At 42.6% G+C, this 22,316-nt stretch overlaps 1 protein-coding gene and 1 long non-coding RNA gene across 2 annotated transcripts in view; one reads left to right on the plus strand and one right to left on the minus strand.

Moving 5' to 3' along the window:
• The window catches only part of LOC133537433 (rho GTPase-activating protein 42-like), a 195,990-nt gene that overhangs the window by 15 nt on the left and 173,659 nt on the right, over nucleotides 1-22,316 (plus strand). Inside the window, exon 1 of the mRNA XM_061878439.1 lies at nucleotides 1-297. This exon is cut by the window's left edge and continues 15 nt beyond it. Coding sequence (XP_061734423.1) covers nucleotides 144-297 — 154 coding nt within the window. The 5' untranslated portion in view covers nucleotides 1-143. The remainder of the gene's footprint in view (nucleotides 298-22,316) is intronic.
• Nucleotides 13,402-17,398, minus strand: LOC133537090 (uncharacterized). Its single transcript, XR_009802603.1, has 2 exons — nucleotides 17,241-17,398; nucleotides 13,402-13,991 (listed from the first exon to the last, which is right to left on the minus strand). It is a non-coding gene; the product is annotated as an uncharacterized LOC133537090 (long non-coding RNA).

The raw sequence follows: 22,316 nt of genomic DNA on the forward strand, positions 1-22,316 counted from the left end.
GTGCCGGCAAGGTGCAGGCGCAGCACACCGGATGTGAGAAGCAGAGGTGCTAAATTTTGGGAAAAGTTTTTCTGAGCAGGGTTTTATTTCTGCTGATGACGAGGAGGACCCACTGTTAGGTAGAAGTTGTCAGGAGGAACACGATGGGACTTCCCACGCTGGAGTTCAGCGACTCTTTTTTGGACGGCCCGCACTTCCGGGAGAGACTGGCGTGTCACGAAGTGGAACTGAAGAGAACCAACAAGTTCATCAAGGAGCTGATTAAAGATGGAAGTATCCTCATTAACGTGCTGGGGAGTGAGTACACGCACCTAAGTCATCTTTTATATACGTCTTAGCCACACAAAGTGTAGTACTACATGTGTGACTTTCTCATCAGCTTGCCGAACATGCCAAAGTAGTTGGGAAAGGGCATGTTCACCACTGTGTTGTATCACCTTTTCTTTTAACAACTCTTAATAAACGTCTGGGAACCGAGGAAATCTAATTGTTGTAGCTTTGAAAGTGGAGTTATTTACCATTCTTGTTTTATGTAGAGCTTTAGTCGTTCAACAGTCAGGGGTCTTCGCTGTTGTATTTTACGCTTCATAATGTGCCACACATTTTCGATGGGAGACAGGTCTGGACTGCAGGTGGGCCAGGAAAGTACCCGCACTCTTTTACTACAAACCCACGCTGTTGTAACATGTGGCTTGGCATTGTCTTGCTGAAATAAGCAGGGGCGTCCATGATAACGTTACTTGGATGACAACATATGTTGCTCCAAAACCATTCAGCATTAATGGTGCCTTCACAGATGTGTAAGTTACCCATGCCTTGGGCACTAATACACCCCCATACCATCACAGATGCTGTCTTTTGAACTTTGCGCCTTTGCGGATGGTTATTTTCCTCATTGTTCTGGAGGACCCCACATCCACAGTTTCCAAATATAATTTGAAATGTGGACTCGTCAGACCATAGAACATTTTTCCACTTTGCATCAGTCTATCATAGATGATCTCGGGCCCAGCGAAGCCGGCGGTGTTTCTGGGTATTGTTGATAAATGGGTTTGGCTTTGCATAGTAGAGTTTTAACTTGCACTTACAGATGTAGCGACCAACTGTAGTTACTGACAGTGGTTTTATGAAGTGTTCCTGAGCCCATGTGGTCATATCCTTTACACACTGATGTCGGTTTTTGATGCAGTACCGCCTGAGGGATCAAAAGTCCGTCATATCATCGCTTACGTGCAGTGATTTCTCCAGATTCTCTGAACCTTTTGATGATTTTACAGACCATAGATGGTAAAATCCCTAAATTCCTTGCAATAGCCCGTTGAGAAATGTTGTTCTAAACCTGTTCGACAATTTGCTTACAAAGTGGTGACTCTCGCCCCATCCTTGTTTGTGAATTACTTAGCATTTCATGGAAGCTGCTTTTATACCCAATCATGCCACCCACCTGTTCCCAATTATCCTGCACACCTGTGGGATATTCCAAATAAGTGTTTGATGAGCATTCCGCAACTTTATCAGTATTTATTGCCACCTTTTCCAACTTCTTTGTCACGTGTCGCGGGCATCAAATTCTAAAGTTAATTATTAGTTGCAAAAAAAAAACGTTTATCTGTTTGAACATCTAATATGTTGTCTTTGTAGCATATTCAACTGAATATGGGTTGAAAATGATTTGCAAATCATTGTATTCCGTTTATATTTACATCTAACACAATTTTCCACTCAAATGTAAACGGGGTTTGTACATGTGTGAGTTTCACATCATCTTTATTTTTAAAATACTTCACAGTCACACAACATGTAGTACTACATGAGTAACTTTCACCTCATTTTTATACAAACCCCGTTTCCAAATGAGTTGGGAAATTGTTGGATGTAAATAAAAACAGAATACCGGTACAATGTTTTGCAAATCCTTTTCAACCCATATTCAAATGAATGCGCTACAAAGACTACATATTATTAAATTATGTAGAGCGTCAGTCGTTCAACAGTCCGGGGTCTCCGCTGTCGTATTTTACGCTTCATAATGCGCCACACATTTTCGATTGAAGACAGGTCTGGACTGCAGACGGGCCTGGAATGTACCCGCACTCTTTTTTTTATGAAGCCACGCTGTTGTAACATGTGCTGAATGTGGCTTGGCATTGTCTTGCTGAAATAAGCAGGGGCGTCCATGAAAAAGATGGCAGCATATGTTGTTCCAAAACCTGTATATACCTTTCAGCATTAATGGTGCCTTCACAGATGTGTACGTTACCCATGCCTTGGGCACTAATGCACCCCCATACCATCACAGATGCAGGTTTTTGAACTTTGCGTCGATAACTGTCTGGATGGTTCGCTTCCCCTTTGGTGCGGATGACACGATGTTGAATATTTCCAAAAACAATTTGAAATGTGGACCCGTCAGGTCTGGACTGCAGGTGGGCCAGGAAAGTACCCACACTCTTTTACTACAAAGCCACGCTGTTGTAACATGTGGCTTGGCATTGTCTTGCTGAAATAAGCAGGGGCGTCCATGATAACGTTGCTTGGATGACAACATATGTTGCTCCAAAACCTTTGTGGACCATTCAGCATTAATGGTGCCTTCACAGATGTGTAAGTTACCCATGCCTTGGGCACTAATACACCCCCATACCATCACATATGCTGGCTTTTGAACTTTGCGCCTATAACAATCCGGATGGTTATTTTCCTCTTTGTTTTGGAGGACACCACATCCACAACATATTAGATGTTCAAACTGATTAACGTTTTTTTTTTGCAAATAATAATTAACTTTAGAATTTGATGCCAGCGACACGTGACAAAGAAGTTGGAAAAGGTGGCAATAAATACTGATAAAGTTGCGGAATGCTCATCAAACACTTATTTGGAACATCCCACAGGTGTGCAGGCTAATTGGGAACAGGTGGGTGCCATGATTGGATATAAAAGCAGCTTCCATGAAATGCCCAGAGAAGCCGGCGGCGTTTCTGGATGTTGATGATAAATTGCTTTCGCTTTGCATAGTAGAGCTATAACTTGCACTTACAGATGTAGCGACAAACTGTATTTAGTGACAGTGGTTTTCTGAAGTGTTCCTGAGAAAATGTGGTGATGTCCTTTTAGAGATTGATGTCTGTTTTTGATACAGTGCCGTCTGATGTATCGAAGGTCACGGTCATTCAGTGTTGGTTTCCGGCCATTATGTGCAGTGATTTCTCCAGATTCTCTGAACCTTTTGATGATATTATGTACCGTAGATGTTGAAATCCCTAAATTTCTTGCAATTGCACTTTGAGAAACGTTGTTCTTAAACTGTTTAACCATTTGCTCAAGCAGTTGTGGACAAAGGGGTGTACCTCGCCCCATTTTTTGGGAAGCTGTTTTTGGCGCCCACCTGTTCCCAATTAGCCTGCACACCTGTGGGATGTTCCAAATAAGTGTTTGATGAGCTTTAGCCTGCACACCTGTGGGATGTTCCAAATAAGTGTTTGATGAGCTTTCCTCAACTTTATCAGTATTTATTGCCACATTACCCAACTTCTTTGTCACGTGTTGCTGGCATCAAATTCTAAAGTTAATGATTATTTGTAAAAAAAAAAAAATGTTTATCAGTTTTAACATCAAATATGTTGTCTTTACAGCATATTCAACTGAATATGGGTTAAAAATGATTAGCAAATCTTTGTATTCCGTTTATATTTACATCCAACACAATTCCCCAACTCATATGGAAACAGGGTTTGTACATGTGTAGTTTTCACATCATGTTCATATTTAAAATACTTCATAGTCACACTAAGTGTAGTACTACATGTGTAACTTTCACATCATGTTCATAATTAAAATACTTCGTCACATGTAGTGTAGGACTACATGTGTAAATTTCACATTATCTTTATATTTAAAATACTTCACATGTAGTGTAGTACTACATGTGTAACATTCACACCATCTTTATAATTAAAATACTTCATAGTCACACACAGTGCAGTATTACATGTGTAAGTAAGTCGACAGTAAAATGTCAAACAATTGTAGTTTGTCTACAGTTGGTTCTTTGCCGCTCATGAGGATGCACCTTCTTCTGGAACTTGTGTTGCAAAAATCAACCTGAGGTCTTGTGGAACACACTGATCTGAGGTCTTGTAGACCACGCTGACCTTAGATCTTGTGGATCATGCCGACCTAGAGGTCTTGTGGACCACGCCGACCTAGAGGTGTAGGGGACCACGCCGACCTAGAGGTCTAGGGGACCACGCCGACCTAGAGGTCTTGGGGACCACGCCGACCTAGAGGTCTTGGGGACCACGCCGATCTAGAGGTCTTGGGGACCACGCCGACCTAGAGGTCTTGGGGACCACGCCGACTTAGAGGTCTTGGGGACCACGCCGACTTAGAGGTCTTGGGGACCACGCCGACTTAGAGGTCTTGGGGACCACGCCGACCTAGAGGTGTTGTGGACCAGGCCGACCTGGAGGTGCTGTGGACCTCACCGACCTAGAGGTCTTGTGGACCACGCCGACCTAGAGGTCTTGTGGACCACGCCGACCTGAGGTCTTGTATACCACGCCGACCTGAGGTCTTGTGGACCACACCGACTTGAGGTTTCGCTCCCCCGCCGTTTGGACTCCAAACTTTTGGTCCACCTCTGAGGTGTGCGACCTAAGTTGTACAAATTCCACTGTAAGGAGGCGTAGCTCAGATGGTCTTCTAGAAACTGGAGGGTTCCAGGTACGAATCCAGTCTTTGGGCAAGACACTTGCGACCACCGAGGTCCCAGTTTCACCCACATTGTGGTTGGTTGTTTGTGACAGGACTCAAGGAAATATATTTTTAATCCCAGAGACTTTACTGGACAAATAAATGTCAAAGAAAGCAAAGCGAGGAGTCAACAATCTCTTTCCCTCCATGAAGGGTTTTTTGCTGAGTCACTTCATATAATCATTGTCCACTGAGGACATATTCCAGATTCCACAAGCAGGCTGATAAAGTGGACTTCCTGTTGTCCGGCGTGGCGCTGCAGACTTCTACATATTTGCCCTAATGAGACAAAATATCTTTGTCGTGCAAACTTGTGACAACAGCAGGGAATCAGACTAACCTGGATACAGGACAGTCCAGAAACATGCTCCCTTTTCTTTGGATGTGTTCCCTTGTTGGTCAAGTTTCAGTCTCGGTATTCATGGAGAGGTGAGAAGTAGATCATCGATGGTCTTTAACTCTGGGCGCCACAGAATGTCTCAGTTGGAACATGTCTACAAGACCTTCAGTAGGTCTTTCTGTAAGTTGTAACTTGTATACAAAACCTTCTGTGGGTCTTTCCTTAAGATGGAACACGTTTACAAGAACTTCAAGTGGGTCTTTCTGTAAGTTGGGACATGTCTACAAGACGTTCAGTGGGTCTTTCTGTAAGTTGGATCATGTCCACAAGACCTTCAGTAGGCCTTTAAAGAAGGTGAAAGATGTCTATAAGACCTTCAAGGAGTCTTTCTGTAAGGTGGAACATGTCTACAAGACCTTCAGTGGGTCTTTCTATAAGTTGGAACATGTCCACAAAACCTTCAGTAGGTCTTTAAAGAAGGTGGAAGATGTCTACAAGACCTTCAGGAGATCTTTCTGTAAGGTGGAACATGTCTACAAGACCTTCATTGACTCTTTCTGTCAATTGGAACATGTTTACAAGACCTTCGGTAGGTCTTTCTGTAAGTTGGAACATGTCTATGAGACCTTCAGTGGGTCTTTCTGTAAGTTCGAACATGTCTACAAGACCTTCAGTGGGTCTTTCTGTAAGTTGGAACATGTCTACAAGACCTTCAGTGGGTCTTTCTGTGAGTTGGAACATGTTTACAAGACCTTCAGTGGGTCTTTCTGTGAGTTGGAACATGTTTACAAGACCTTCAGTAGGTCTTTCTGTGAGTTGGAATATGTCTACAAGACCTTGCTTGGGTCTTTCTGTAAGTTGGAACATGAACATGAATTAAAAGCTCCAGGACCGAGATGTTCCAGCACCTGGAGATTCCAGGAGTAAGTGTTCCAGAACCTTAAGGTCCCAGGAACTGAAAGCTCCAAAAACTAAAGGTTCCTGAACCTAAAAGTTCTGGGACCTAAATGTTTTGGGACCCAAATGCTCCGGGAGCTATAGGTTCTGGGAACTAAAATTTCTTGTAGAAGAGTGTGGTTTGTGTGTCCAGCACATTTCACAGATCAGGTTGTTGATCCAATTGGGGCTGATGACTGTTAGTGTGAATTACTGGTACAGTACACTGACACCATGTACATCAATCATTCAATCAAAGTTTATTTATATGGAACTAAATCACGAGTCTCTCAAAGGGCTGCACAAGCCACAATGACATTCTCGGCTCACATCCCATGTCAGGGTAAGAAAAAACTCATCCCAATGGGCTACAATGAAATAACCTTGGAGGGGACCGCAGATGTGGGGACCCTCCCTGGGCAACCGGTGCAATGGACAATATTCAATCACATTTATTTTACAAAGTCAAAAAATGCAAATAAATATTTTACAAAACCAAATGATTTAAAAACAAAAAAATTTACCTAGAAATTCAGTTTTGTCCAACAGTCAGGATCTTGTAAAAGTCAACGAGCTACATACTCATTTGAATACTAGACAACTTGTCTTTTAGTAGCAAGTCAATTGTACTAAAATAAGATATAGAACATACTAGAAAACGTGTCTTTTTAGTAGTAAGTCATTTGTACCTAAATAAGTAGTAGAACATACTGGAGAACTTGTATTTTAGTAGTAATTCCATTCTACTTAAATAAGATGTAGAACATGCTAAACAACTAGTATTTTAGTAGTAAGTCAATTGTACTTAAATAAGATGTACAACATACTAGACAAATTGTCTTTTAGTAGTAAGTAAATTGTACTTACAAACCACATTTCCATATGAGTTGGGAAATTGTGTTAGATGTAAATATAAACAGAATACAATGATTTGCAAATCCTTTTCAACCCATATTCAGTTTAAATGCACGACAAAGACAAGATATTTGATGTTCAAACTCATAAACTTAATTTTTTTTTTGCCTTCCGCCCGAGTGTAGCTGAGATAGGCGCCAGCGCCCCCCGCAACCCCGAAAGGGAATAAGCGGTAGAAAATGGATGGATGGATGGATAACTTACAATTTCATGGCTGCAACATGTGCCAAAGTAGTTGGGTAAGGGCATGTTAACCACTGTGTTACATCACCTTTTTCTTTTAAAAACACTCTATAAACATTTGGGAACTGAGGAAACTAATTGTTGAAGCTTTGAAAGTGGACTTCTTGTTTTATGTAGAGCTTCAGTCATTCAACACTCCGGGGTCTGTCGTATATTACGCTTCATAATGCGCCACACATTTTCGATTGGAGACCGGTCTGGATTGCAGGCGGGCCAGGAAAGTAACAGCACTCTTTTTTTTTTTTTTACGAAGCCACGCTGTTGTAACACGTGCTGAATGTGGCTTGGCATTGTCTTGCTGAAATAAGCAGGGGCATCCATGAAAAAGACGGCACTTAGATGGCAGCATATGTTGTTCCAAAACCTGTATGTACCTTTCAGCATTAATGGTGCCTTCACAGATGTGTAAGTTACCCACGGCTTGGGCACTATTGCACCCCCATACCATCACAGATGCTGGCTTTTGACTTTGCGTCGATAACAGTCTGGATGGTTCACTTCCCCTTTGGTTCCGGATGACACAATGTCGAATATTTCCAAAAACAATTTGAAATGTGGACTTGTCAGACCACAGAACACTTTTCCACTTTGCATCAGTCCATCTTAGATGATCTCGGGCCCAGAGAAGCCTGCAGCGTTTCTGGATGTTGTTGATAAATGGCTTTTGCTTTGCATACTAGAGCTTTAAGTTGCACTTAAAGATTCAGCGACAAACTGTATTTGGTGACAGTGGTTTTGTGAAGTGTTCCTGAGCCCATATAGTGATATCCTTTAGAGATTGATGTCGATTTTTGATACAGTGCCGTCTGAGGGATTAAAGGTAACGATGATTCAATGTTGGTTTCGAGCCATGCCGCTTACGTGGAGTGATTTCTCCAGATTCTCTGAACCTTTTGATGATATTATGTACCGTAGATGTTGAAATCCCTAAATTTCTTGCAATTGCACTTTGAGAAACGTTGTTCTTAAACTATTTTGACTATTTGCTCACGCAGTTGTGGACAAAGGGGTGTACCTCACCCAATTCTTTCTTGTGGAAGACTGAGCATTTTTTGGGAAGCTGTTTTTATACCCAATCATGGCACCCACCTGTTCCCAATTAGCCCGCACACCTGTGGGATGTTCCAAATAAGTGTTTGATGAGCATTTCTCAACTTTATCAGTATTCATTGCCACCTTTCCCAACTTCTTTGTCACGTGTTGCTGGCATCAAATTCTAAAGTTAATGATTATTTGCAAAAAAAAAATGTTTACAGTTTGAACATCAAATATGTTGTCTTTGTAGCATATTCAACTGAATATGGGTTGAAAATTCCAAGATGGCGGCGCCCGTACGGGCTGCGACCTCGAGGGGCTCTTGCTAAAGATGGAACATTTGGCAGAAATACCGGACAATTCTACAAACTTTATGGCTGGCTCACATCGTGGTCACTCCGTGATCACGTACGACCGCCAGACACTTCTGGATGTGGACATATCGGGCCGTTTTGGACTGATAGACGCGTGCGTGCTAAACGTGCTAACTAGCATGGGAATACGTCGGCGGCTACATCCAGCGGCCTGTGAAGCAGGGGAGTCTAGTAGCAGCGGGGGCCGTCTACGGAGCAGACGCAGGCGGTGTGATCGGAAACGCGGATGTCGAGCGGGGCTAAAAACAAAGCAGAAGGCTAATCCCCACACAACACCACTTCCCTCCATCCTGAAGACGGATTTAAATGAAAGATGCGAGACTACTGGTCTGGGTAAGGAGTCTGTTAAATTAGAACAAGTTTTTTCTGCTTTGAATGTTTCAGAGTTGGACATGTGTTTTACCGAGGTGGCTAACTATGATGCGTGCAGTTAATCAAAGCAACAAACAAACAATCGAAAAATTCCCGTTACTGAGGTGGCTAACCATGATGCGTGCAGTTTATCAAAGCAACAAACAAACAATCGGAAACTTCCTGTTACTGAGGTGGCTAACCATGATGCGTGCAGTTTATCAAAGCAACAATCAAACAATCGGAAAATTCCTGTCGTATCAATTCCTAGATATGGTCGTAACTATACTAAATGCACTGGGCATAATAAACACAACATTATTAATATTGCTACTACGGATAATTTGATCAAAAACTCCCTGAAACAGCCGACTACCTATAATATAGGTTTTTTAAACATAATATCATTGTCTCCCAAAACGTTATTAGTTAAGATTGTTGTCTCTGATGATATCATTAACGTCATCGGTCTCAGCGAAACCTGGCTTAAACCAAACGACTTTTTTGCGCTAAATGAGGCATGTCCTCCTAACTTTACACATGCGCATATTGCCCGTCCGCTTAAAAGGGGTGGGGAGGTCGCACTAATATACAACGAAAACTTTAACCTTAGACCTAACATAAATAATAAATATAAATCGTTTGAGGTGCTTACTATGAGGTCTGTCACACCGCTGCCTCTACACCTGGCTGTTATCTACCGCCCCCCAGGGCCCTATTCGGACTTTATCAATGAATTCTCAGAGTTCGTTGCTGATCTAGTGACACACGCCGATAATATAATCATAATGGGGGACTTTAATATCCATATGAATACCCCATCGGACCCACCGTGCGTAGCGCTCCAGACTGTAATTGATAGCTGTGGTCTCACACAAATAATAAATGAACCCACGCATCGCAACGGTAATACGATAGACCTAGTGCTTGTCAGGGGTATCACCGTTTCCAAAGTTACGATACTCCCATATACTAAAGTATTGTCCGATCATTACCTTATAAAATTCGAGGTTCAGACGCATGTTCGTCAAACTAATAATAATAATAACTGCTATAGCAGCCGCAACATTAATACGGCCACAACGACAACTCTTGCTGACCTACTGCCCTCGGTAATGGCACCATTCCCAAAGTATGTGGGCTCTATTGATAACCTCACTAACAACTTTAACGACGCCCTGCGCGAAACCATCGATAACATAGCACCGCTAAAGTTAAAAAAGGCTCCAAAAAAGCGCACCCCGTGGTTTACAGAAGAAACTAGAGCTCAGAAATTATTATGTAGAAAGCTGGAACGCAAATGGCGCACGACTAAACTTGAGGTGCACCATCAAGCATGGAATGATGGTTTAATAACTTATAAACGCATGCTTACATTAGCTAAAGCTAAATATTACTCAAATCATATCCACCGTAATAAAAACGATCCTAAATTTTTGTTTAGTACGGTAGCATCGCTAACCCAACAAGGGACCCCTTCCAGTAGCTCAACCCACTCAGCTGATGACTTTATGCAATTCTTTAGTAAGAAAATTGAAGTCTTTAGAAAAGAGATTAAAGACAATGCGTCCCAGCTATAACGGGGTTCTATTAACACAGATACGATGGTATATACAGCGGATACTGCCCTCCAAAATAGTTTCTCTCGTTTTGAGGAAATAACATTAGAGGAATTGTTACAACGTGTAAATGGAATAAAACAGACAACATGTTTACTTGACCCTCTTCCTGGGAAACTGATCAAGGAGCTCTTTGTATTATTAGGTCCATCAGTGCTAAATATTATAAACTTATCACTCTCCTCGGGCACTGTTCCCCTAGCATTCAAAAAAGCGGTTATTCATCCTCTTCTTAAAAGACCTAACCTAGATCCTGACCTCATGGTAAACTACCGACCGGTGTCTCACCTTCCCTTTATTTCAAAAATCCTTGAAAAAATTGTTGCGGAGCAGTTAAATGAACACTTAGCGTCTAACAATCTATGTGAAACCTTTCAATCCGGTTTCAGGGCAAATCACTCCACGGAGACAGCCCTCGCAAAAATGACTAATGATCTATTGCTAACGATGGATTCTGATGCGTCATCTATGTTGCTGCTCCTCGATCTTAGCGCTGCTTTCGATACCGTCGATCATAATATTTTATTAGAACGTATCAAAACACGAATTGGTATGTCAGACTTAGCCCTGTCTTGGTTTAACTCTTATCTTACTGATAGGATGCAGTGTGTCTCCCATAACAATGTGACCTCGGACTACGTTAAGGTAACGTGTGGAGTTCCTCAGGGTTCGGTCCTTGGCCCTGCACTCTTCAGCATCTACATGCTGCCGCTAGGTGACATCATACGCAAATACGGTATTAGCTTTCACTGTTATGCTGATGACACCCAACTCTACATGCCCCTAAAGCTGACCAACACGCCGGATTGTAGTCAGCTGGAGGCGTGTCTTAATGAAATTAAACAATGGATGTCCGCTAACTTTTTGCAACTCAACGCCAAAAAAACGGAAATGCTGATTATCGGTCCTGCTAGACACCGAACTCTATTTAATAATACAACTCTAACATTTGACAACCAAACAATTAAACAAGGCGACACGGTAAAGAATCTGGGTATTATCTTTGACCCAACTCTCTCCTTTGAGGCACACATTAAAAGCGTTACTAAAATGGCCTTCTTTCATCTCCGTAATATCGCTAAAATTCGCTCCATTCTGTCCACTAAAGACGCTGAGATCATTATCCATGCGTTTGTTACGTCTCGCCTCGATTACTGTAACGTATTATTTTCGGGTCTCCCCATGTCTAGCATTAAAAGATTACAGTTGGTACAAAATGCGGCTGCTAGACTTTTGACAAGAACAAGAAAGTTTGATCACATTACGCCTGTACTGGCTCACCTGCACTGGCTTCCTGTGCACTTAAGATGTGACTTTAAGGTTTTACTACTTACGTATAAAATACTACACGGTCTAGCTCCATCCTATCTTGCCGATTGTATTGTACCATATATCCCGGCAAGAAATCTGCGTTCAAAGGACTCCGGCTTATTAGTGATTCCCAAAGCCCAAAAAAAGTCTGCGGGCTATAGAGCGTTTTCCGTTCGGGCTCCAGTACTCTGGAATGCCCTCCCGGTAACAGTTCGAGATGCCACCTCAGTAGAAGCATTTAAGTCCCACCTTGAAACTCATTTGTATACTCTAGCCTTTAAATAGACTCCCTTTTTAGACGAGTTGATCTGCCGTTTCTTTTCTTTTTCTTCTATGTCCCACTCTCCCTTGTGGAGGGGGTCCGGTCCGATCCGGTGGCCATGTACTGCTTGCCTGTGTATCGGCTGGGGACATCTCTGCGCTGCTGATCCGCCTCCGCTTGGGATGGTTTCCTGCTGGCTCCGCTGTGAACGGGACTCTCGCTGCTGTGTTGCATCCGCTTTGGACTGGACTCTCGCGACTGGACTCTCGCGACTGTGTTGGATCCATTGTGGATTGAACTTTCACAGTATCATGTTAGACCCGCTCGACAGCCATTGCTTTCCTCCTCTCTAAGGTTCTCATAGTCATCATTGTCACCGACGTCCCACTGGGTCATTATTGTCACCGATGTCCCACTGGGTGTGAGTTTTCCTTGCCCTTATGTGGGCCTACCGAGGATGTCGTGGTGGCTTGTGCAGCCCTTTGAGACACTAGTGATTTAGGGCTATATAAGTAAACATTGATTGATTGATTGATTGAAAATGATTTGCAAATCATTGTCTTCCATTTATATTTACATCCAACAATTTCCCAACTCATATGGAAACATGGTTTGTAAATAACATGTAGAACATCCTAGACAACTTGTCTTTTAGTAGTAATTCAATTATACTGAAATACGATGTAGAACATACTAGAAACTTGTCTTTTAGTAGTAAGTCAATTTTACTTAAATAAGATGTAGAACATACTAGACAAATTGTCTTTTAGTAGTAAGGCAATATTACTTAAATCAGATGCAGGAGATACTTGGCACCTTGTCTTTTAGTAGTAAGTCAATGTACTTAAATAAAATAGTGAACTAATTAGCTTGCTGTTAGCGGTTAGCTATTGTATCCTCCTACGGTGTGTAGTGAAGCATGTGTAGCTAGTCCTCGTCCTGCAGTGATAATGGTAATCGTAAGAAACTTACTTTATTTGTTGCCATAGAGGTCATGATTAGTCATTTAGAAGTATCTAAAACACTTTGGAGGGGCGTTAGCCGCAAGCTAGCTATGTCTTAAACTAGCCCTTGCAGGGCTTCTGTGTTTATGGTTAGTTCTGAAGCCAAATTGTGTACATTCGCCTTCTTTTGTCTCCATTCTGTTTTTGCTTGTAAGTGCTCTGTGTGTGTGTTGACTCACATATGCCTTGCGTCATGTTACCAGCGATGGTTTGTGTGTCATGTCCATAAAAAAAGTACACATATTTGTCAAAGGCAGTATACTACACATTTTATTTCATTAGTAGCGTAAAGTCATGTATGCTGTGAAAGTTCTTGTAAAAGTTTCCTCATCCTTGTTGACTTTGAAGACCGAATATTCCCACACCGGACTTATGCATTCCTCTCCTTTCCTCCTGGTTTTTGTTGCCTTGCGAAGCACTGTCGGTGCATCATGCCTGCTTAAGCTAGCAGGCCCGCCTCCACCCACAGAGACAAAGATTGTACAAGACTGACGAGAGGATTCACTCTGTTCTGCTAAGGAACAAAAAGGTTCTGGTGTTAAGATGCTTGTTCCCAATGGAGTGTAAGAAGGTTTTAGAAGGTGGTGGGAAGAGTTTAGCGTTGGGACCCCTGCTGTGTGGCCAAGCCAGCATGAGGTGGAAGAGGGGTTACCTGAAAGACAGCTCCCATGATTCATTCCTGCCGATGAAGTCCAAGCAGCATCGTGTACCCCGCTGGTGCATCGAGGGGCGTCTCCCCGTTAAGAGGGGGCGTGCAAGACGGCGCTCCCCTCTGAAAATCACCTCGGCTCAAATCAGCAGCGTCTCGCTGACATGTCTGAGGTTGTTTTGTTTTCCTGTGCAGGGCTGGAACAAAGTGGCTGTTCTACAAAGGAAGTGACTTTTTTGTGTCTGCGTGTAGGAAAACACTGACTACTAATTCATTTCTACTTTCTAAATGTGCTTTCTGTCAGGCACTGTTTTAAACAATTAAATCATTGATTAGCATTGATTGGTTATTGTTTTTTCAGCAATTACAGCATAATAAAGTGCACTACCTCATTCAACCAGCAGAGGCATTGTTGATGCAACTAATGCATTTTTCAGACTAAAAATCCTTTAATTTCCTCAAGTAATCAATAGTGCACCTTATGACTCGGTGTGCCTAATGTACGTTTCAATTCTGGTTCTGCCTACAGACTTCCTAACAATTTTATTTGGTACATGGTGTAATAAGTGTGACCAGTAGATGGCAGTCACACATAAGTGATAGGCGCACACACTGCGCTCAAAATGTTTTAGTAGGACTTTGGTGTACCGCTTGATGGATTGTGGGAGAATTACAGCTACCATAGTCAGACGTACTTTGCTTCAACATAAGGTATTATTATGGACCCCAAAACGGCACCTATTATCAGACACATTTCCTTTTCTTACCTAGTGTTACCTGCTGATGTGTATTTGGGATCTGTGTAAGTCCTGAATATTTGCTGATGTCTGCCTTTGTAGTTAATAAGCTCCTCCGTTTCTCTGTCTTCTTGTTGTGGGGCAATCATCCTCCACTGTTGCCATTTCTAATTCAAATTAGCGTACAGTTCTAGCCTACGTATTAATTCTAATGGTTCTTACCGACCTGGAAGCTATTTTATTGGGTACATGGTGTAAAGAGAAGTGTTACCAGTCAGTCATAAGATGCTAGCAAGCATCACCAAAACTTTGATGTTTCATTAAGAATATAGAACATTACACACAGTACTCAAGAATCTTTCAAAATGGTTTAATACTACTTTGGTAAGCTATGAAGCCGCACTGCTTGATGGATTGTCGGAGCATTACGGGTACCATAGTCAGACGTGCTGTGCTTCTACATGCAGTATTTTTATGGCCCCCAAAATGGCACTTATTCGGTAACACATTTCCTTTCCTTACATATTGGTACCTGCTGATGTGTATTTGGGATTTTTGTAGGTCCCGAACAAGTGCGCCTGTCTGCCTTTGTAATCAATAGGCTCCTCCTTTTTCTCTATCCTCATGTTGTGGGGCATTCATCCTCCACCGTTGCCATTTCTATTACAAAGTAGCGTACACTTGTAACTTATATATTAATTCTGGTAGTGCCTACCAACCTGGAAGCAATTTTATTGGGTACATGGTGTAATGAAAAGTGTGACCAGTCACACGTAAGAGATAGGTGTGGAAGGCAAGTTGACGCCTGTCCAATAAATGATGCTAGCAAGCATCACCAAAACTTTGATGTTTCATTGAGAATATAGAACATTACACACGGTACTCAAGAATCCGTCAAAATGGTTTAATAACACTTTGGTAAGCTACGAAGCCGCGCTGCTTGATGGATTGTCGGAGCATTACAGCTACCATAGTCAGACGTCCTGTGCTTCAACATACAGTATTGTTATGGCCCCCAAAATGGCACTTATTTGGTAACACATTTCCTTTCCTTACATATTGGTACCTGCTGATGTGTATTTGGGATCTGTGTAGGTCCCGAACAAGTGCGCGAGTCCACCTTTGTAATCAATAGGCTCCTCCTTTTTCTCTATCCTCTTGTTGTGGGTTATTCATCCTCCACGGTTGCCATTTCTATTACAAAGTAGCGTACACTTGTAACTGATATATTAATTCTGTTTTTGCCTACCAACCTGGAAGCAATTTTATTGGGTACATGGTGTAATGAAAAGTGTGACCAGTCACATGTAAGAGATAGGTGTGGAAGGCAGGTTGACGCCTGTCCAATAAATGATGCTAGCAAGCATCACCAAAACGTTGAGGTTTCATTAAGAATATAAAACATTACACACATCACTCAAGAATCTGTCAAAATGGTTTAGAACGACTTTGGTAAGCCACGAAGCTGCACTGCTTGATGGATTGTCGGAGCATTACGGCTACCATAGTCAGACGTACTGTGCTTCAACATACAGTATTTTTACGGACCCCAAAGCGACACCTATTCGGTAACACATTTCCTTTTCTTACCTATTGGTACCTGCTGATGTGTATTTGGGATCTGTGTAAGTCCCAAATATTGGCACTTGTCCACCTCGTTAGTCAATAAGCTCCTCCTTTTTTACTATCTTCTTGTTATGGGACATTCATCCTCTGCTGTTGCCATTTCTAATACAAAGTAGCGTACAGTTCTAGCCTACGTGTTAATCCTGGTTGTGCCTACCGACCTGTAAGCAATTTTATTGGGTACATGGTGTAATGAAAAGTGTGCCAAGTCACACATAAGAGATAGATGTGGACAGCAGGTTGACGCCTGTCCAAAAAATGATGCTGGCAAGCAACACCAAAACTTGTATGTTCCATTGAAAATATAGAACATTACACATAGCGCTGAAGAATCGGTCAAAGTGTTTTAGTACGACTTTTGTGCCAAGCTTGATGGATTGTCGAAACATTACGGCTACCCTAGTTAGACGTACTGTGCTTCAACATACAGTATTATTATGATGTGTGTGAATAAGGACCCCAAAATGGTACATATTAGCAGACACATTTCCTTTCATTACCTATTGGTACCTGCTGACGTGTATTTGGGATCTGTGTAAGTCCTGAACATTTGCCCGTAATCAAAGAAATCCTCCTTTTTCTCTATTCTCGTTTTGGGGCATTCATCCTCCGCTGTTGCCATTTCTAATACAAAGTTCCGTACATTTCTAACATATCTGTCAGTAGACTCGCTATGGCAGCGCTTAAAACTACAACGAAGACCTTGTCGAAGTGGAAGCACTTAGACTAAACTGCTCACAAAACAGTGCATCCTAAAAAGCGACTGTAAAACGTAATCTCTACAACATTTCAGGCAAAGCAGCTGATATAGGCTCCTGCAACACCACCGTTACATGTTGTGTACGCCACAAGGAAGTCTTAATATGAACACTTTAATGCACCTTGCAATCCAGTGCGCCCTACGGTCCAAAACATACTGTAAAAGAAGTCCATTGGTTAAATCCAAGCACAACTTTATTCTGTCCAATAAAAGTCTAGCATGGAAAGAAGTATTCAGAACATGCATCTAGTCTTAACATTAGCACGCTAGTCCTCTCGACGCAGATGGTTGAAAGTAACGCAGGACTTGTTCTGAGTCCATACCTACGAAAGTGAAACTTCTTCTGTCAAAGTCCTGGTGGAAACATCATGCTGGATTACGTCAGGTTCTGAGCAGGAAGGACTCGTGTGTTTGCAGCACAAGAAGACTTGAAGCCTCTGAAGGAGAAATACAGCACAGAGGCAGCGTGATCTGACAGGCGTGCATGATGTGTGCGGTTGTCATGTAGATGAGATGGAGGCGGTCCCCTGAGGAGGGGCAGGACTGACAATTAGGAGCCACTAACTGCTTGATCCAGTTCTGATTGGCCCTTCACATTGGCCTGGCCCGTCTGAAGTATCCCTTTCTATCGGCCCCTGCCGTGTCAAGGATCCTTTCAACACTTAAAGAACATGCAGAATTATAGGGCTGCACGGTCAATCCACAACAAAACTACATGGAGGTTTGAATTAGTGTCATTACGTAAGCGCACCTTGGCCAAACAGAACTGTTTGTTGGTCTTCAAACAGGAAGACAGGTCTCACTCTGTGCATCGCGCTCACCACCTTAATTTAACAGTAGAATTAACAGAACGCAGTTTGCTCTCTTTTCACTCTTTCACAATCTTTGTCTCAGCGGTAGAGAGCGACTCTACGAGACTGGACACACAGGAAGCACGGACAGATTATCGCCAGTCGTAACTCAAATTAGGAGAAGAAAACTGTTGACAAACCCAAATGTCTCCTTCATCTTCAAAAAGGTTGGGTAATATCAGTGACATGCGGTCAGGGGAGGAAGGGGAGGTAGTGCCTCACCTGTGATCATGCAAAGAAATACAATATATGATGATAATATAATTGTAATTTTTAGTTTTTAATTTTTATTTAGCTTCAGCAATTTGGATAATTTTTTTTTCAAAATCGCTGAATTTTCGCAATCCTCGTAAACTTGTCTGTCTGGCATGCGACCAGAGCGCGTTCTTGTGTGGTGTGTTGCTGAGCGTTTAAAACGGCAGAGAAAAAGTCCGAGGTGAGGCAAACCGCTCTCGTGTCTCCCGATAGGGGCGCTCATGATCAGAGACATACGGTGGCGTAAGCGAGTCAAGTGCTGCAGCGAGTAACATGTTTTGTGTGTTGTTTGAGCCATCAAAACGGCAGAGAAAAAAAGTCTGAGGTGAGGCAAACAGTTGTCGTGCCTCACGATAGGGGCGGGGCGCTCATGATCCCAGACATACTGCGGCACTTACTCGCTAAGGCGAGTAAGTGCCGCAGCGACTTTCAACATGAATGGTTTGTTTCAATCAGCACGACGGAAAGTTACTCGCTCTTTCTAAACAGAGTGGTGTACGTGAAAAGACTGGCTTTGTGGATGTTCTGCAAATAACCGCCTTTTCAGCTTTCCTTGCCTTCTTTTTCAACCTGTGGAACTGTGTGCACTCAAATGGGATTTTTTGGCCTAAAAGAATTTGCAAAGCAGCCTCACCAAACATGAGCGGTCGGCCGCACATTGTTAAAGCTGGATGGCGCTGAAAACGTTTGGAATGACGAGGATAGACTTGGCTTTGGATGAACAGCAGCGACTCAACATCAGTGTCCACAATGCTATGGTAAAAGAGAACCGAGAGCAGCTAGCATTTCGTGGAAATGATGAGAGTATGAGCTCTGCTAATCGCGGAAACTATGTTAAACTCTTAAAATACTTTTACAACTGAAGGAAGTGAAAGAGGAATTTTAACAGAAAGTGACGGCTATTTTTATCCAGAAGAACCGGCACATGGACTTCATTTATAAGTAAAGGTAAGACGGCGATAACATTATTTTTGTTTAGTTTTTAATGAAATGCACATTTTGTGGGCGACAGTTTGTATGTGTAAAGAATGCAGAAATTAAACATAACCCGTAAACTGCTGACAATCAAATTGCAAATAACCTGCGCAGAGCGCATACTGTATACCTGTAAATCTGATTCTGATTACGTCAGTGCCTCACCAGCTATAAACCTCACCGCACGTCACTGGGTAATACAAGCCCATCAACACGAGATGAGCGACAATGGCAATAAACAAAAATGTCCCACCTCGTTTTTGTAACTGAGGAAATAATGCACATTACTATGTTCAATATGTTTTTACAGAAATGGGTGTCTGTTATTTATCTAGGATAACAAAACCTGCATGACAAATTGGGCACCCCAGAGTTTTCAGTGTAAGACATCACAAGTTGAACAGGAAAATTGGCCCTCAGCGTGTTTTTGCTTGAATTTAGTGTATGAAATTAGGGAAATCATGTCACCCTCTTGTGGTCAAAGACAGAATGGGTGGTCAATGACCACAAATGTCGTTTTGGCACAGCATTATTATGTATGACACAATCCAAACAACATCCCCAATCATGGTGTAAATGAACTATAAGCAACAACACACAATAACACACATGCTAAATGAACTTTTGGATATCTATACTGTGTATATATATATATTAGGGGTGTTAACGGTACGTGTGTTTGTATTGAACCGTTTCGGTACAGGGGTTTCGGTTCGGGGGTTTCGGTTCGGTTCGGAGATATACCGAATGACACGGACATATATTAAGTAGCGCACCGCACGTTGTGTAAACAGTGCACACCGAGGCACCATCATGTCCCGACTTAAACAAGTTGAAAAACTTTTTCGGGTGTTACCATTTAGTGGTCAATTGTACGGAATATATACTGAACTGTGCAATGTACTAATAAAAGTTTCAATCAATCAAAAAAAACAACACACAGCATGCTGGCATCGGGCTATGATAGACTGACCACACCTCCTCTTTTCACGGGATATGTCCTCTTTGCGGAGCTGTCCAGGTGGAGTTTCTTAAATGCCTCGAATTTCCGGCATTTTGAGTTTCGGTTGCGTGTAATTTCAATGTACATTCAGGGTTAAGAAGGGGTTAAAAACAACCAGAAAAGTGGTGCACGCAGTGTTAACATTCGTGAGGGAGAGACAGAGACAGACAGCGAGAGAGTTATGATAAATGCGCATGCGTCGCCAGGCTCTGCTTTTTATCCATTGATTAATCAGATAAAATTGTTTTATTATCTATAGCAGGGGTGTCAAAAGTGTGCACCGGAGGCCATTTGCGGCCCACAGCTGATGTTTTAAAGGCCCAAGGCACATTCTAAAAATACTATTAAACAAAAACATAAACACAAGTGAAATAAAAAAGCTTAAAGGCTAAATATAATTTAGAAAAAGTTGCAACGTTGAGTGATAAAACAAAGCGTTTTTTTTTTCTTTCTAACTGTCATTGCTCAAAACATAATATTGAATCAAAATCAATGTTATTATGAATTATTGTCCTATCCAAGTTTCCCATTACTTCACATCAAATATTCCACTAAGGAAAATATTTTTGGTGGAAGATTTAGCAAATTTGTTAAATAGATAATCCCAAAATTTATATTTAGTTTTTTTCTTACTGTACCGAAAATGAACTGAACCGTGACCGAAAGTTTTGTGTACCGTTACACCCCTAATATATATATATATATATATATATATATATATATATATATATATATATATATATATATATATATATAATATTACACACATATAAATCTGTTGTGTAGGACTAGATGGTACAAGTGGGCGCCCCCCTTCTTCAGTGTTTTGCTGATAAGCCCACGACATTTCCAGAGGGTTCAGCAGTGAGTCCCAGCATCACAGGATCACTCCCTAGATGCCATTAACTCATTTGAAAGTCCAGGTTGGAGTCCCTTCGCTTGACCCAAAGCCACTGACTCCCATTTTTATGAGCGACTTTGGAGATGTCTTTCACTGCCTGCTGGTGGGCCTTTCCTTGGACTCCCACTTCCCTGAAGAGCCTGGATGTTGAGGTGGCCACGAACCCTCTGCAGCGTACTTCCACTGGGCATACCCTCCCTTTCCAGCCTTGCTGTTGCGCATCAGCTGCAAGCTCAGTGTACCTCAGCTTCTTGCGCTCATAGGCCTCCTCCATTGCACTCTCCCAGTGCATCGTGAGCTCTATGATGTACATGATCCTGAACGAGGCTGACCACAGAACAAGATCTGGCTGCAGGTCGTTGGACGCGATCTCAACTGGGAAGCAGAGCCTCTGGCCCAGGTCTGCTAGCAGTTTCCAGTCCTGTGCCCCGCCTAGCTGTCCAGTGTCTGGTCTTGTGGTGGTGAAGCTGGCTTGACCCTCGCCCTCCCGGGCAAATGTTGTTGCTTACCATCAGGATGACGGGGGAGGAAAGGCATTGACACTTGTCCGTCGACTTTCCAGCACTGCTGCAAGACACTAACACCTGCTTGTGCCACCAGTATGTGCTTTAGTGTTGTTGGACTCGGACATAGAGGGCATGTGGGGTCTTCACCATACCACTGGATGAGGTTTTTTGGAGAAGGCAGTAATCGTAGGCAGTCCTAATGGTAAAGCTCGCCCTGAATGCCTCCATCTCCCACAGCTCTTTCCAGGAGATCTTCCTCTTCTCCACTCCTTCCCATGTCATCCACTGCCCTTGCTTTGCCTGCGCCACAGCTGGTGCGCACCCTCTTGCTTCCTCTCTCTCTCTCTCTCTGTGTGTGTGTGTGTGTGTGTGTGTAAGTAATTTTCTACCGCTTGTCCCGTTCGGGGTCACCGGGGGTGCTCTTGCCTATCTCAACTGCATTCAGGTGAAAGGCGTCGTACACCCTGGACAAGTCGCCACCTCATCACAGGGCCAACACAGATAGACAGACAACATTCACACTCATATTCACACACTAGGGCCAATTTAGTGTTACCAATCAACCTATCTCCAGGTGCATGTTTTTGCAGTGGGAGGAAGCCGGAGAACCCGGAGGTAACCCACGCAGTCACGGGGAGAACATGCAAACTCCACACAGAAAGATCCCGAGCCCTGGATTGAACCCATAACTACCCAGGACCTTTGTATTGTGAGGCACATGCACTAACCCCTGTCGCACCATGCTGCCCGTATGTACTATGTATGTATGTATGTTACTTTGCTTAATGATAAGATCATTAAGCCCCCAGCTTAATGATCTTATCCCAATGTGGCCCCCCCAGTCAAAATGTTTGGACACCATGATGTAGACAACATCTCTGATTGTGTGTGCATGAAGACAAATGTTA

The sequence above is a fragment of the Nerophis ophidion genome, linkage group LG18 (assembly GCF_033978795.1).
Source record: "Nerophis ophidion isolate RoL-2023_Sa linkage group LG18, RoL_Noph_v1.0, whole genome shotgun sequence".
In the NCBI taxonomy this organism is placed as follows: Eukaryota; Metazoa; Chordata; class Actinopteri; order Syngnathiformes; family Syngnathidae; genus Nerophis; species Nerophis ophidion.